This window comes from Gossypium arboreum, chromosome 11, assembly GCF_025698485.1.
Source record: "Gossypium arboreum isolate Shixiya-1 chromosome 11, ASM2569848v2, whole genome shotgun sequence".
NCBI classification, from domain to species: Eukaryota; Viridiplantae; Streptophyta; class Magnoliopsida; order Malvales; family Malvaceae; genus Gossypium; species Gossypium arboreum.
This window is the reverse complement of record NC_069080.1, coordinates 2330463-2346978: the sequence shown is the minus strand read 5'-3', so window position 1 is coordinate 2346978 and position 16516 is coordinate 2330463. Positions and strand designations below refer to the sequence as shown.

Here is a 16516-nt window from a genome sequence, read left to right as displayed (position 1 = left end):
CAACTATGGAAATTTAACAAAATTTTTTTTTGGCAGACTTGGTCCTTAACATTCCATTAATAGATGGACTTTTTTTCATTTTCAGATTATCATAGGTTTTAATTGTTTTGAGTTTAGATACTTTAAATCGGTTTAATTTAGCTTATTATTAAAATAATATAAGATTATGTCATTCATATTTATACATATATTAAGTTTTTGATTGAGTTAATATCTTGACTTAAAAATTAATCAAACATTAACGTAATTGAGAAACTATTAAAATATTCTTAAATATGTAAAGTAATAAATATGATGGTGATTTTATCTTTTTATATTTTTTAGTAAAATAATAATATGATGGGATTTGAATTAGACATCAAATTTTTAACAAAACAATTTCAATCAAAACCTTGCTTAAATATAATTTAAAATTTTCATAAATATATTTTTACATATATTATGTATGTGAAAAAGTAAAATTTTTGTTAAAGACATGATTATAAAAAAGTTATACATTAGATGAATTACGGGTGAAGTGATAAAGGTTTTGTGCACAAATTTTCATCAATTTTAAGTTCAATTTTTGGACATTGTGTATAAAATGCAATTTTTATAATTGTTTTATTTAAAGGTTTTATATAAAAAAATAAAAAAGATAAATATATCTTTCTTAATTAAGTTGTGCAGGGGCGAAGTCAGGGGGCTGGCATGGCCCCGGCCCCTCCTAAAATGTAAAATTATTTTTTAGGCTCTTAATTTTTTTTAAAAATTTTAAATTAGTAAAGGTAAAATTGTACTTTGACCCCATAAAATTTTAAAAATTCGATTTAATCATTTACAAATTATAAAGATATAAACTATAAAAAATTAAAATTTCATCTGGCCCCCCTAAAATTTTTTTCTAACTTCGCCCTTGAAGTTGTGTTTGGTGAATTCGTAGTACGGACTTAATCAAAAAGATTATGATATTATAAATTGATTATAACAATATTTGTTACTTTTTAAAAAATGTTTTTAGGGTAGTTTCTAATTGTATATAAATAAATTATATTATTGGGCCTGGGCTGAAGGATGCTGCCGCTCAATGGAGGTCAAAGATACTTGGATTGCCTGTTTGGGCTGGCATCCGTTGCCGCCCATGGGTGTACTAGCGGGCCGCGACACAATAAGGCTTGTCCTTTATAAAAAGTCATTTTCCCCGCTAGCGCTCGACATCCATCTTCTGTTATTTGAGAAAACCCTAGCCAACCTTTCCGCAGCTCGCTAATGGGTACTCTTCCAAGCTCAATTTCTTTCTTTGTTTACTGTTTATAGTTACATATTGTTTCTTTCCTTTTCTATGAATCATTTTCTTCCATGTTTCTCTTAATTTTTTTGTCACATTTCTACTAAGGGGTTGATCCCAGTTTTATTCTTAACGTGTTTCAAGTAAGTTAAATATCATGTGAGATTTTTCATTTTTTCTTTGGTTATTATCTTTGTTTGAGCTCGTTTTAATAGGTTCTTTTTTTCTCAGATATTTAAAGAAAGTATTTTGCAGATTTATAAAATATATGGACTTTTATGGCTTAAAAAGAGGACCATTGAAGTGTATAGTGATTTCTCTACGTGAAAAAAAAAGCCTTAATTGTTTTAATTGTTCTGGTGATTTATGTGGGATGATTGAATGTAGGGGCTTACAAGTACGTGTCGGAGCTATGGAGGAAGAAGCAATCGGATGTGATGAGGTTTTTACAGAGGGTGAGGTGCTGGGAATACCGTCAGCATCCAGCCATTGTTAGGGTCAACCACCCTACTCGTCCTGACAAGGCTCGGCGCTTGGGTTACAAGGCTAAGCAGGTAATGACGAATTCCGTTTCATTCTAAACAACATATCTCTGGATCTTGATTTGCTTAGGGCTTTCTCTCAAAATTTAATCAATGTATGTTCTTTAAATTAAACAATTAATTGTTTGCAAATGCCATTTGCTATATCTTAATACTTGATTTTGGGCGTAAGGTTTGAGTATTTTAGTTCGTCTAAGCTTATTCATGTATTTGGAAGATGTTTAGAGTATGGTATCCCTAAGCGCTTGTCTAGTGTCGGACATGGGTGTTAGATATGAATGCTTTGAGCTAAATGGTATAAGGGAGTAGTAAGGCTCCCTGTACATAATTTGACTTAATTTTTCCCAAATAAAGTAGATGTCTATTTTTACAGGGTTATGTAGTTTATCGTGTTCGAGTTAGAAGGGGTGGTCGAAAGAGGCCTGTTCCCAAAGGTATTGTCTATGGTAAGCCCACAAACCAAGGTGTTACCCAATTGAAGTTCCAGCGCAGCAAGCGGTCTGTTGCAGAGGAGCGAGCTGGTCGAAAATTAGGAGGTCTCAGAGTTGTTAACTCATACTGGATCAACGAGGTTTGTAATAGTTGCTAAATGTTCTGGTTTCTCCATTTACTGGATTATTCCATTGCCCTCATTGCTTTGTGCATGATGTGATCTTTGTAGGATTCTACTTACAAGTACTTTGAGGTTATCCTTGTTGATGTTGCACACAATGCAATCCGCAACGACCCGAGAATTAACTGGATCTGCAATCCCGTTCACAAGCACAGGGAACTTCGAGGACTCACATCTGCAGGTAAGAAAAACAGGGGTCTGCATGGAAAGGGTCACTTGCACCACAAGAATCGGCCATCTCGAAGGGCTACCTGGAAGAGAAACAACACCCTTTCCCTTCGTCGTTACCGTTGAGTTTAGTAGGTTACTTTCAGACGTATTAATTGCTTCTATCTTTGTGGGATTTTGGAATTCCTTTTACTGAGTTTGAAATTTTTGCAAGTTTATTTCTGTTTGAGTTTTTATTCAATTTCGATGAAAAGAAATGTCGAGTCTATTTCAGTCTGAAATATGGTTCCAGATTCTCTATTATCTTTGGGGGAAAAACGGTTTTTATTTTTCAAGTGAAGCTAACTTGGGGGCCTTTTACAACCAAAATTAATACGTAGTAGGCTAAGTATTTGAATTGAGTTATTTATTTATTTAATTATTTTTTATATTTTTAAGATTAATATATGATGATATATATTTATGCTGTATCAGTAAACTGTAAATAAAATAATTTCGCCTAACGGTATCATTGCATCATCTTCATTCAAAATTTATGTTGGATTATCATCTAATTTAGGGTTGTTCTCATAGAACAACAAACTATATTTTCGGACCGTATTTTTCACAAAATTATGTTTTACATTAACTGAAATTGGACGAGTCTGTTAACATTATCTGAATGGTTCGTCACTTTACGTTGGTTTAATTATGTAAACATATTTAAAGATTAGAGTTTTAGTTTAATTTGTAAAATAAAAATCATTACAATATGCACTAATCTTTGAATAAAATTTGTATGTTAACTAATAATATGTCAAAAATTAAAATATATAAAATGAATTTCAAATTTGAAGTAAAATAAGGATCAGAACCATAATTATTAATAAAGACTAAATTCTACAACTAGTCACTGAAGTTTTTATTTTGCTTATTTAACTAAAAAAATTCTTATGTGGTGATTAAAATTTTCAAAATTATTTTTAGGTCACTTGATGGTTAAGTGATATTATTTTAGTTGGTATAATAATAAATTTAGTTTTCGATTTTTATATTTTTTCAATTTAAGTTTGACCATGTATAAAATGATCAAAATTGAATTTTTTAAAAAATTAAAAATTAAAAATTTAAATTAAAACAAAAGTCAATAATAATTTTTTTAAAATAGATAAGTGAGGAGAAAAATTGTTTTAAATCCTTCAAGTTTTCTCTCTATATTATTTGTATAGAAATATTTGATACCCATTCTTTAATAAACATAGAAAAACCATTATCTAAGACTATTGGTTTTATCTTTACCTATTCTATTTCTTGACATGTCTTCTTTGTTATAAGAAAAGAAAATAATTCAAAATATAATTTTTTTACAATTTAGGATTTAGAAATAATTAAATGATTTGAAATTTTGAATTGAGTTTGGAAAAACATTATGGTATAGTTTTGTTTTTGTTTTTTTTTGCTAAAAATATGGTATGAGAGTCAATTTTACAAGACTCTATAATACCAATAATGGATGTTTTTCAAGTGCATGAAACTTGGCTTAAATATATTACTAATTTGGTATAAAAAATGTTGATGGAACATGTAATGATCTAATTTTTTTGTTTTGTTATATTTTTAATCATTATTGGATTCTATTAAATGATAAATTTATATCTCATAAATATTAGTTTTTGGTAAAAATATTTTCAAGAATTTATTTTTTATAATTTTATATACAAATTTCTATTTTAAATAAATTCTAGTTTTTATAATTTATATAGAATTAGGGTGAAATTGATAAAAATATAAAAATTGAGGATTAAAATAATTATTAAACTAATTACATAAATGTCGCTAACGGTATAGTGAAAAACAATAATTTTAAAAAGTTCAATGATTAAATTATAACATTCTTTTAATTAAGTGATGAAAATGAAAATTTGTAATGTAGTGATTACGAAAGCTTATAATATATATTAGTATTGATTATTTGACGTTTTATCAAGCGCATAAGAACAAGGCAAGTGTGACATTGCGAAACATTGAAGGCCATCTAATGGTCTCCGTTTTTTTAGAGCATTATTTTATTTAATTTATTAAAATTTCAAAATTACGAATCACCATCCCCTCGTTTTCATCATTTTTCTCATTTTCTCAAGCGAGAAAACCATTTCCCTCTCTTTCTTTAACTGACTTTCCTTTTTTTACTCCTATTCCCCGGAACCCTAACTCGATCCGCCGGAGAATTCAAGATTCCGGTGAGTCGCAGTTGCTAAATAATTCTTCAATTAATTTCATCCTCCGTTAGCTTAGGTTTTATTCAAGCAATTTTCATTTTTCGTTTTTAACTTTTATCTTCTATTCTTTGGTTTTCTTTTTGTCCTTAGTTTGATTTCGTCTTGTTGTTATGTTTTTGGTTGAAGTGGTGTTGTTCTGAATTGGAGTTTTCTGGTGCATTAGATGACCTTACGATTAGGGAGGAGTTGATATCAAATCGCCTGGGTTTCATCACCGGATGGAGGGAGGTAGCGTGTCTAGACTTACTTGCTCTGGTAACTGTTCATATTCCTACTTGGTTTTTCAATAAACAAATTATTTTTTAGGTTTTTCTTTTGTCATTTTAAATATAACTTGAACACATTTGTCTATATTTTTGAAATGGTGAGTTTAGTGTGAAAGTTTAGAATGATGTTCTTGTGGGTTTCCGCTTAATTAGATTGAAACCAACTTCTTTTATTCTCTTTTCTAGTTTGACTTAAGTTCGGTCTGTTATGTTATATCATTTTCGTTCGCTTAGTATAGTTTTATGTTTAATGTGTTCGGGCTAGATGTTTTGTTTAATTCGTTTCAGAAGAAAGGTTGTGGTTTTTTACATGTTTACATGCAATTAAAATTTTGCAGACATTATCCTTTTTTGAATTGACTTGCATCAAACTTCGTAATTGTAATATATCAGATTTTCATGCTATATTGGGAAAGTAAAAAAAAAAAAAGGATCCATACACGTCATTTATTCATTTTTACTCGTCAATTTTTTATGGCATTGGGCCATGCAATGTGAACAGTTGGCATCTTTTTCAGGCTTTGCATTAATTAATCCATTTGAATTTATGTTCTTTGAACTGCAAGTTACTATTCAACTCTATGGGAAGTAGTAAACTGGGTAATGTGGTTGGAGAAAGTTTCATAACTTTACACTTTTTGTAGGCAATTCACATTGTACGAGGATACTCTTACAACCTTAAGGCCTGATCTCATTATCTGTGTATTATTTGAACTGCAATTCCACAACCCATTTTCTTCTTCTAAGTGTTTTCTGTTATAGGGATACACTCATGGATTATGATGACAATGATTTCCAAAGCCCAAATCTTCATTTAGCAGGCGAAGGGAACAATAAATTTCCTCCTGTTTTACGCCCGTATGCTCTCTCCAAATTTGATTTTGATGATAACCTTCATGGACACTTAAGATTTGATAGTTTGGCTGAAACTGAAGCTTTTCTTGGCATTGAAAGCGGTGAAGATAATCAGTGGATTGAAGATTTTTCACGGGGGAGTAGTGGCATTGCATTTAGTTCAAGTGCAGCTGAACCTTGTTCAATTTCTAGGCACAACAATGTCTGGTCTGAGGCTGCCTCTTCTGAATCTGTTGAAATGCTATTAAAATCTGTAGGACAGGACGAAAGTGTTATTGGTCAATCTATTAGTAAGGATTCAGATGCCTGTGATGAACTGGGTGGCATAATAAGGAAGATGGAGCCTAGTTTGGAACAAGGAGATAGTGGTCTTTCTAAAGTAGGCTTACAGCCTGCCTTACAGACAGGTGAGATTCCAGGAAAATTATCTGGGTTGGAAGGTGATGTGTTGGGAGATCATGACGATGTCTCTCAACCACATAAATTTGACCCCTCTGTTGATGGGGCATTGAAAGCTCCAAATATAAGAAATACTGACTTATCTGAGAGAGAGGAGTCTAAAGATGGTGAAGAAATTGTTGTTAATGAGAATCAAGTGGAAGTTTCGGTTGATCAAGTTGTGGATAACAGGGAACAGGTTGATAACTTTGCTTCTGGGTCTCAAACTGATTTTGTGATTCCCTCTGTGCAAAACACCTGTGCCAGTAGTAAGGATTCAGATGCCAGTGATGAAGAAGGCGGCATAATAAAGCAGATGGAACCTAGTTTGAAACATGGAGATTGTGGTCTTTCTGAAGTAGATGGTGGCTTACAGCCTGCCTTACAGACAGGTGAGATTCCAGGAAAGTTTTCTGGGTTGAAAGGTGATGTATCAGGAGATCATTTGTTGGTTGAAGATGTTTCTCAATCACATGAATTTGAGCCCTCTACTGATAGGGCATTGGAAGTTCCAAACACGAGAAATACTGACTTACCTGAGAGAGATGAGTCTAAAGATTGTGAACAAATTGTTGCTAATCAAAATCAAGTGGAAGCTTCGGTTGATCAATTAGTGGATAACAGGGAACAGGTAGATAAATTTGCTTCTGGGTCACAAGTTGATACTGTGATTCCCTCTGTGCAAAACACCCATTCCAGTAGTGCATTTTTAGAGAGTCAAGATAAGATACCTTTTAAAAATGATATCATTGATGAAACTGTTGTCAGTTTAGGAAGGGAAAATGTTGATTCAAGCCAAGAAGTTCACATTGATGGTGAGAACTTGATTGGAAATGCAGGTGGAAGTGTTACCTTGCATGTGCAGAAGCATTCGGCCTTGGACATTCAATCTAAGGAAGAAGGACATGCTATTGGAAACATTACACCTACTGTGGGCAAGCCATCTGATAGGATATTGAAAGAGAATTCTGACCTCCAAAAGTTGGAAGGGTGCAGGGATATTGTCTTGTCTGTAGGAAAATTACATAACATACCACCAATGCCCTTTGTTGGTGATACTAACCTTAAGGAGAAGGAAAGTGTAATCAGCAATACTGATGCTCAAATTTCTGTGAGTCGAGAGTCAAAGTTGGATAACTCGGATTCGATGGTGCAGGTAGCATGTCATGCCATTGAGAAGAATGATTTGTCAGAAAGTAATTGCCACTCTGATTCAAAAATCTTGAGCAGCAAGCCTGAGAAATATTTGTTGTCGGTGCAAGATGTTAAAGGTTCTAAGGGTGAAGGTGATGGTGCCCACAATACTTTGGGAGCAGAACCTACGAGGATAGATGAGGAATTTACAGTCTCTGAACATAATGATGATTATAAATTTGATCAGAGTGTTTCAGCTGCTGCAAAGCAGAACACCCAATTGCCTTCTGATTGTAGTAAAACAGATCACGGGGAGGGTGGATCTTCGATTGTAATAAAGGGAGTTGATTCCTCTTCCTTTGGCACAGGTGACACAGTAAATGAGTTAGATTCAGATCTACAATCTAATGTTGCCATCAGTGGGAAGTCAGGTATGTTTATTTTTAAGCTTTAATTTTGATAACTGAGCTTTTTTGTTCTTTTTTTTTGCCGTCTTTTACAGTCCTGCATCATTTGCTAACTTGGTATTACCATGATACAGTGGATTGTGTTCTTTTGCCTTATGGTAAGAGTCTCCCTTCTGCTGCTGTTTTTGATCAGAAAGAGGTTCAAGTGTCATCTCCAGAGGCAAGTCTCTCAATTATGAAGAGTTCTGAAATGAGAACAGTAAAAGGTGCACCTTGTGAGACTGGTCAACTGTCCTCTTGTAAGAAAGTTGATCAGTCCTTGTCAAGCGAGGATACCTTTAATGCTGTCGGCCAAAGTGGGGACCAGACGGTTCATGGTGTCAGTCTGGAGGCTGTAAAGAATATGCATGCACCTTCTAATGTCTGTGATTCAATTGTGAGAGGGACTGATGGTGCGGAAGCTCAAGTTGTTTCCAAAAGGGGTTCTTCAGTATCTTCAGGTGACCCTTTATGATTAACATAGGATTTCTTGGTTTGCCTAGTAATCATCTCAAGTCCCCAACTTAGACTTTTCTTGTTGGCAATTTCATACATATTAATCCTGTAGGGTGTATGCAAATTCTATTTGGTAGTCTGCTATAGCTAGAGCAGTTTTAATGGGAAGTTTTACTGTTATTCATACCTTGCCATTATGGTGCTGTTTCCTTGCTTCATTGTAGTTCGTTCTGCAATGTTTTATTTTTGTGTTGATGATTGTTTGGTTATGAGCCACTGTTTATACTTCATGAAACACATACCCTTGCATTTTTGTTGCTCGAGTCTTCACAAGATTAATGTCCACTACAATAAAATTCCCCCAGGTGCCGTATCAATTCAAGATAATAACAAAATATTAACAAATTCAGAGCCTTCGACTTCAAAGGAACTGTCCCATAACGCTGACCAGAATCATCCTGAAGATGGTGACCACAAATTACCTTCTGAACAGATCAGTGGTCAAATTGTTGTGCATCATGCTGATGGTGAGTTTCTTTATCTTTTTTTAAAAAAAATTGTAATTAGATATTTTAAGCTTTCATGGTGGAATCTTTCATCATTTACCCTCCGAGTCTTTTCCTTTAGATCTGTTCTCCGTCATGTCAGTAAAAGTTGGTTTGTCTTCTTCTGTTGTTTCCATCCCCTTCCACTTCTCCCCAGATTATTGGGATGCATCTCTTTCGCTTATAATTTCTGCTTGTGAAGTTATGTCCCGTTCAAGGGTATTTTATGAAGTCTGGAACTTGTTTCTAGATATGTACAGTCCTTCAATTAATTGCATTTTTAGCCTCTTCAATGGCTCAATTTTTTTTTGGTGAGACTATTTCATCAGTTTTCCTTTTTCCCTCCCACATTATTTCATGTTATTCTTATGATGGATTAATTTGATGTTGAAGGTGATCATGTGAAGACACATCATAGTTCCTTTCCTTCTGCACCTTCATCTGAATCTCAAACTAAGATTCACATAATGGAATGTGGAAGTAGTAGTGCTGATCTTGACAATCCTTCCTGTGGATCTCCGATTCTTGTTAGAACTTCTGAGCAGCCAGAAAGTGAAATCGGAACACCTACTGTGAAAGGATCCAAAGATCTGGGTGCTTCAGTGTCTGGGGTCACTAATGGGGAAGGAAATAAAGAGATGTCTATTTCTCAGGATACTAAAGGAAATGTTGCATCTTCAGGAGATGGAAGTTTCACCTTCGAGGTATCTCCATTGGCAAATTTGTCTGAAAAAGAAGCTGGCAAGAATTGGCAACCTTTTTCTACTGTTCAGCATGACAAAACATCCTCTGTAAGTGATGCTTTATTTAAGTGAACCTTTTTGTGCTCTAATAATAGTTTCCTGATTGTATATTCTAGATGATTTTTAGAACTATTTTGTGCTGCTATATATTACCATTTCATCCTGGTTATGCTCTGTCTGTGTTGCACTTGCTCTCTCACTCTGTGTGTTCATACAAGAAGGTTGTTGAGCGAATTCCATCAACCTCTAAAAGGGGAAATTTGGGTGGTGGCTCCAAGGGGACTTCTGATCGTAAAACAAGGCGAGCTGGTAGTAAGAGCACAGGAAAGGAAGCTGCTAGAAAGGGTGTTGTTGCAAAAGATACAACTCCTGCAAGACAATCAGAAAGAAGTGGTAGAACGAGTAATGTGTCACTCAGTACATCTGAAATTGGCCAGCTTGTGAAATCTAATGAGATGCAGTACTTGGGACACATGGAAGGTGGTAATATGAAACCATTTGGTGTTCTTTTTACTTCAGTATCTGGTTTTCCAGACTTGAAAACCTCAGCTTCTTCGTATGCAGTGTTTAACCAGCCCTTTACAGATTTGCAACAAGTTCAATTACGTGCTCAGATTTTTGTATATGGAGCTCTGATGTAAGTGGTGACACTTTTGTTTTGGTATATATCTGTACTACACTGACATGTTTTGACATTATACTGAGGCTCTGTTATATCCTTTTCCTTCCCTCTGGGTTGTTGAAAATTAACAGTGATTAGTTTATAGGGTTAAGGCAACATTTAATCCCTGAACTTGACTATTTTTTCACTTGGTCCCTGAAATTATTTTTTGGTCCACATTAGTCTTGGAACTTGGCAACTTTTCCCAAATTTGGTCCATGTGATGATGTGGCAGTCCAAGGTTGTGCCAACTCATCACAATTTTTTAATAAAAACTTATAATTTTTAGGCAATGATGTGGCACAATATAAGAGTGCACATCATCACATGGACCAAAACTGGGAAAAGATGCCAACTTCCAGGACTATTGTGGACCAAAAATATGTTCAGAGATTAAGTTGGAAAAAGCTTCTAACTTAAGGGTCTAAATGTTGCTTTATCCCTAGTTTATATTATGGAGCACGCATTGAGATTTTTTATAAATGTACCGTGATATCATTGTCAAATCTTGTTGTCTATGGTGTTTGCTTTTCTCTTTAGGATTTCTAGTCATTTGAGTGTATCCATCTAATACATTGTTTCTGCAGTCAAGGAATTGCGCCTGATGAAGCTTATATGATATCAGCATTTGGGGGACCTGGTTAGGTTTTCTTCTCTCTAACAATATTTTACCTTGGGCTTTTCTTTTTTTTTTTTTTTTTTGAAATATGGATTTAGTTACTATTTTTGTATCTTTGGCAGATGGTGGAAGAACCATATGGGAGAAAGCTTGGCAAGCATGTATGGACAGGGTACATTGTAAAAAATCTCTTGTTAGCCCTGAAACTCCGTTGCAGACACATATAGGTATCTATCTTGACCTTACATAGTTGAATCATTTTCTTTGCTGTTATCTATTAACTGCATACCTTGGTGAAATGCTCAGGTGCTAAAACTCTCGATCAATCAATCAAACAAAATGCACTTCAGACTAAGACTACATCCTCACCTGCCAGTCAGTCCAACAGCAGGGGTACTTCAACAACAATTGTAAAGCCAATGATCCCACTTTCCTCGCCGCTTTGGACTATTCCTACACCATCCAGTGACGCCCTTCAACCAGCTAGTATTCCAAGAGGTGCAGTTGCGGACTATCAGCAGGCACTTTCTCCGTTGCATACTCCACCTATAAGGAATTTCGTTGGACATAATGCTCCTTGGATGTCCCAATCCCCTTTTCGTGGCCCCTGGGTTCCACAGAGTTCTGCATTTGATAACAATACCCATTTTCCTGTACTTCCTATCACAGAAGCAGTTAACTTAACTCCTGTAAGAGAAGCATCTGTGCCTAATTCTTCCATCATGAAACAGGTTTCAACAGTTCCTATGGTCCAGAGTGGGAGTCCTGCCAATGTCCTTGCAGGGACTCCCCTGCTTGACAACAAAAATGCAACATTTAGAACTGGTCAGCATTCTGCTGATCCAAAGCCTAGGAAAAGAAAAAAATCTACAGTTTCTGAGGACCATGGGCAGATATTACTGCATTCTCAAACAGAGTCTCTTTTGGATACTGTTGTGAATAGTCATGCCTCTATGCCTGCTGCTATTACAACCCCTGCTACCATTGTTTCAAAGTTGGCCACTGACAAATTTATTACATCTGTCTCTACTGATTATCTTGAAAAGGGTGACAAAGATTCAGATCCGAGGGCTACTCTGTCTGAAGAGACCCTTGGTAAACTCAAAGAGGCTCAGAAGCAGGCGGAGGTTGCTGCTGCCCTAGCTGCTGCTGCTGTTAGTCACAGTCAAGAAATATGGAATCAGTTGGACAAGCAAAAAAATACTGGGTTGGCACCAGATGTTGAAACTAAGCTGACTTCTGCAGCAGTTGCCATAGCAGCAGCAGCTGCTGTTGCAAAGGCTGCAGCTGCGGCTGCCAATGTTGCCTCAAATGCTGCCTTACAAGCAAAAATGATGGCTGATGAGGCGTTGGTTCCTAGTGGCTTCAGAGATCCTATTTCAATTAATGCTGTGTCTTCTGATAGTGTGAAGAAGCTCGGCAAGGCAACTCCTGCATCCATCTTGAGGGGTGAAGATGCTTCTACTAGTTCAAATACTGTTATTGTTGCTGCAAAGGAAGCTTCTAAAAGGAGAGTGGAAGCTGCTTCAGCTGCCTCAAAGCAAGCTGAAAACATGGATGCCATTGTTAAAGCTGCTGAGCTGGCAGCCGAAGCTGTATCTCAGGCTGGAAAAATTGTTATGGGGGAGCCTTTCCCATTGACTGAATTGGTAGAAGCTGGTCCAGAGGCATACTGGAAAGTATCCCATGCATCTCCTGAGCCAAATGTTGCTATCAGAGAACACTTAGACAAAGGTGGTAATGTGGAGGCTCCTCGTTCAGTTGTCGGGCGTTCACAAGAGGTTCCCACAGATAAGAACGAAAAGCAAAGTAATAACCATGAAATATCACCGATTCTTAGAGAGATGGCCAGAGATTCCGTGCAGGATCATTCCAGGTTGACAGATGGCATTTTGGGTTCTGCTGCAACAAGTGGAAATGACAAAAAGGGACAAAAGGGTCGCAAAGCTTCAGATATTGCCAAAAGTAAAGGGGTGTCCACTAATACTGAACATGGGAAAGCAAAGGAAACTTCTAAAGATAACAATATGAAGGAAGGTTCCCATGTTGAGGTTTGTAATTTGAGCTTGATATATAAGTTGAGCTTTTTAATCTTTAGTTGAATGATATATCTTTACTGAGTTCTAATGATGCAGCTTTATTTGATGGAAATATGTACATATAGTGGTGCATTTGAAATTTTTTGTGCTTTTCCTAGTTACCTTAGGGAATTGTTGCAGTTGGACATGTTTTTTTTAATCTTATGTTCATATAAGATCTTTTACGATTTACCATTTCCTGATTTCTAGGTATTGAGAGATGGAGATGTAGGTGGCTTGAAAGTAGCATGGTTCCTTGCTGATATTCTGGAGTTGAAAGATGGCAAAGCTTATGTGTGTTACAATGAACTTCTATCAGAGGGTGAGCTATGACACATAACTTGCTTTGGTTGAATCAACTAAATGATGATAATTAGCAAAGCAGATCTCTATGATAATCCTTGTCCTTAATTTTTAATAAATTCCATGTTGGTATCTATCCAATTTCACTTTGCTTGCATGATGTGTACTTTTATTGTGGGGAGATAGAAAATATGATTAAATACACCGAAATGAGGATCTCTTCCTGTTCTAATGTATTTGTTTACGCATCTAGTCTGTTCCAAATGTCACTGTCTTATGTAAAAGCATATTCTTGCAGAGATGATTAGAAAGTTTGTCTCGTGAACATCTGATGAGGATGTTTTTTTAACTAACTATAATCAACTGCTGGTCTCACAGATGGTGATAGGCTAAAGGAATGGGTGGAGGTTGAAGGTGAAGGGGATAGAGCACCCAGGATACGCAGTGCTCGTCCTATTACAGCCATGCCATTTGAAGGAACGAGGAAGAGACGCAGGGCTGCCATGGGGGACTATAATTGGTCTACTGGAGATAGGGTTGATGCATGGATACAAGATAGGTATGCATTCACTATTTCATATACATTCTTGCAGTGCATCAGACAAGAAAGGAATGGTACTGTTGAAGATAATGGAGGCATAAAAAAATCTATGTGAATTATGAGTATGTAGTGCAAGGATAATTTGTCACGATTTGCTAGCCAAACTAGCAACATGAGTGGTTTGTCATATTGCCCTTAACAATACTACAAGGTGAAATCATAATTTTGTTTCCATAGTCAGAACTCTCGTTGATGGCACAATTGTGAAAGCTGTTGAAATTGTTTCCTACAAAGGGGTTAGATAAACTATGTAACTAATTTGTCACTTGGATAGGTTTAACAGTTGAAAGTTTCTTGGGAATTCATCAAATAGGTTGTGCTTGGTTGTCACAAAAGTCATTATATAAAACAATGATCCATTGTTTAAGAATCTACATAGATCTTCTTGTGGAATCCCAAGTCTTTTCATTTTTTAATCTGATAAGTTGTTACTATCTTTTGAACAAACTAATGTTCAGCCAAGGTCTTAACTTAAAAGCTATACTTTAAGCCCTCTTTTTGGGATGGCTTTGGAATCAAATGCTGTGCACTCCTATGCATCCTATATTTTCTTGATTTTTCAGTTAGAGAGGGATGAAGAACGTCAATTGCACGAAGTTCTTTCAGCCTTAATTGTCAAGAAAATAACCATGTTGAAATTATTATTATTATTTTTCTTTCAGCTGGTGGGAGGGAGTTGTCAATGAGAAGAGCAAGAAAGATGAAACATCATTTACCATCCATTTTCCTGGTATGTATGATGGTGTACAACATTTTGTTAACAATCTCAATTGCAGTGTGCTCAGTATTGAAGTCTGTGCAGCCTCTGCTTTGGGAATAATAAAGGTCTCTTTTTATTATTTTTGTTGCAGCTCAAGGAGAAACATCTGTGGTCAAAGCATGGCTTCTTCGTCCTTCTCTGATGTGGAAGGATGGTAATTGGGTTGAATGGTCCAGTTCTGGGGATAATGATGGCTCTTCCCACGAGGTGATATGTTGTTTAGATTTCTGATTGATGTTCCTCTGATAATACTTTAATGGCTGCTTTGCACTAAGCCTTTGATCTGTTTTTCAGGGTGATACCCCGCTGGAAAAGCGACCAAGGATAGGCAGTCCTGTGATAGAGACCAAAGAGGATAATACTAAATGTTTTGACAGCAAGGAATCTGAGAAACCTGACGACACAAGATTGCTGGATTTAACTGCTGCTGAAAAAATATTTAATATTGGTAAAAGCACCAGAGATGAGAGTAAGCCTGGTTCACTCAGAATGAAACGTTCTGGTTTAAAGAAAGAAGGATCAAGGGTTATTTTTGGTGTTCCTAAGCCAGGAAAGAAAAGAAAGTTTATGGAAGTAAGCAAACATTACGTTGCGGATCGGAGCAGTAGAACTCTTGGAACAAGTGATTCAGCTAAATTTACAAAGTATTTAATGCCTCGGGGATCTGAGCCTGGAACAAAAAATAAAACTGAACCGAAGGATAAAAGAAATGTTATATCCAAGCCTAAGGTTCTCAAGTCTGGAAAACCACCTAGTGTTTCTAGTAGAACTATTCCTCAGAAGGACAGCTTATCAAGCATTGTGGGTTCTCAACCTGATGATGCTCTGACTGCAGATGTATCAAAATTCAAGGATTCTGCTAGCGGTGCTGAGAATATATCAGGAGAGCATAACTTGGAGTTGAGATCTTCAAGTTCTGATGGAGCTGCAGAGGGCCAGGTTTTATTTTCTTGTGCTGCTCTCTCATCAGATGCACCCCCTGAGAAAGCTTCCACATCAAATGCTAAATCCGAATCTATCAGTAAAGGGAAACTTGCTCCAGTTTCTGGGAAGTTGGCTAAAGTTGAGGAGGAAATGAAAATTGTATCTGAAGTTGTTGAACCTCGTAGATCTAATCGGAAGATTCAGCCAACATCTAGAGTAAGTAAAAAGTTGTTGACTTTTCTTCTTTTGATAAGTTGAAACAATTTATGCATTTAATATTGCACATATATAAGTGGCTGTTGTTGTGCCGCTTACAGATCTTGTTTGTTGTCCACAGCTCTTGGAAGGTATACAAAGCTCATTGATCATCTCAAAAGTTCCAGTTTCACATGACAAAGGTCAGAAAGGTCAAAGCAGGAGTACTAGAGGTGAAGTTTAAATTTCTCATCAATTTTGTATTCTTGGAGTAGTAATACCATTCTTTTAGACCTTGTCTTTATTGCCAAATGTACTGTTTGGTGAATGTAACATAACAGTCTCGGCTATATAACAGGAAGTAACCAAGGTTGAGAAGCGAAAAAGGAGCTGTTTTAGAACCTGGGAACCCAGTCCTTTGAGAAATTCAAGATTTATTGGATGAACAACAGGCAACATTCAACGGTGTAGCTTGTGTAAATTATGACATTGACAGATAGAGCTAGGAACCAAAATTTTTTCTTTGGCTTTTGAGATGTAGCAGTAGATATATATAAAATTATTTATTTTGAAATGAATTTTAGTTTTGTTTACAATTATAATATTATAATCTAATCTCTCTTTGGTCCCCATGCCTTTCTAGG

At 35.9% G+C, this 16516-nt stretch overlaps 2 protein-coding genes across 5 annotated transcripts; both read left to right on the top strand.

The window, feature by feature from the left end:
- The first annotated feature begins 1119 nt into the window (after positions 1-1119).
- Positions 1120-2871, top strand: LOC108461377 (60S ribosomal protein L15-1-like). Its single transcript, XM_017761211.2, has 4 exons — positions 1120-1252; positions 1655-1821; positions 2183-2380; positions 2471-2871. The coding sequence occupies exons 1-4, from the start codon at positions 1249-1251 to the stop codon at positions 2714-2716; spliced, it is 615 nt and encodes a 204-aa protein (XP_017616700.1). The 5' UTR covers positions 1120-1248; the 3' UTR covers positions 2717-2871.
- Positions 2872-4560: 1689 nt separating this feature from the next.
- LOC108463864 (uncharacterized) lies at positions 4561-16474 on the top strand. 4 transcript variants are annotated; one of them, XM_017763839.2, is made up of 18 exons: positions 4561-4809; positions 5012-5076; positions 5877-7972; positions 8083-8448; positions 8809-8970; positions 9382-9779; positions 9953-10211; positions 10296-10368; positions 10980-11032; positions 11134-11238; positions 11318-13062; positions 13300-13411; positions 13771-13951; positions 14656-14723; positions 14845-14960; positions 15048-15893; positions 16015-16105; positions 16231-16474. In XM_017763839.2, exons 3-18 carry the CDS (start codon positions 5887-5889, stop codon positions 16245-16247), a joined length of 6678 nt encoding a protein of 2225 aa, XP_017619328.1. In that variant the 5' UTR covers positions 4561-4809; positions 5012-5076; positions 5877-5886; the 3' UTR covers positions 16248-16474. The 4 variants fall into 4 exon arrangements, with proteins under 4 accessions (XP_017619328.1, XP_017619326.1, XP_017619327.1 ...); XM_017763837.2 differs by having other exon boundaries at positions 5012-5103; XM_017763838.2 differs by having other exon boundaries at positions 4975-5076.
- Positions 16475-16516: the final 42 nt, after the last annotated feature.

Coding starts and splice junctions, on each gene's coding strand:
- LOC108461377 (XM_017761211.2), top strand. Junction 1,822..2,182: donor TGGGTTACAAGGCTAAGCAG/GTAATGACGAAT, acceptor CTATTTTTACAG/GGTTATGTAGTTTATCGTGT. Junction 2,381..2,470: donor ACTCATACTGGATCAACGAG/GTTTGTAATAGT, acceptor TGATCTTTGTAG/GATTCTACTTACAAGTACTT.
- LOC108463864 (XM_017763839.2), top strand. CDS start 5,887: ATGGATTATGATGACAATGATTTCCAAAGCCCAAATCTTCATTTAGCA. Junction 10,212..10,295: donor GTACTTGGGACACATGGAAG/GTGGTAATATGA, acceptor CTTCGTATGCAG/TGTTTAACCAGCCCTTTACA. Junction 15,894..16,014: donor AGATTCAGCCAACATCTAGA/GTAAGTAAAAAG, acceptor TGTTGTCCACAG/CTCTTGGAAGGTATACAAAG.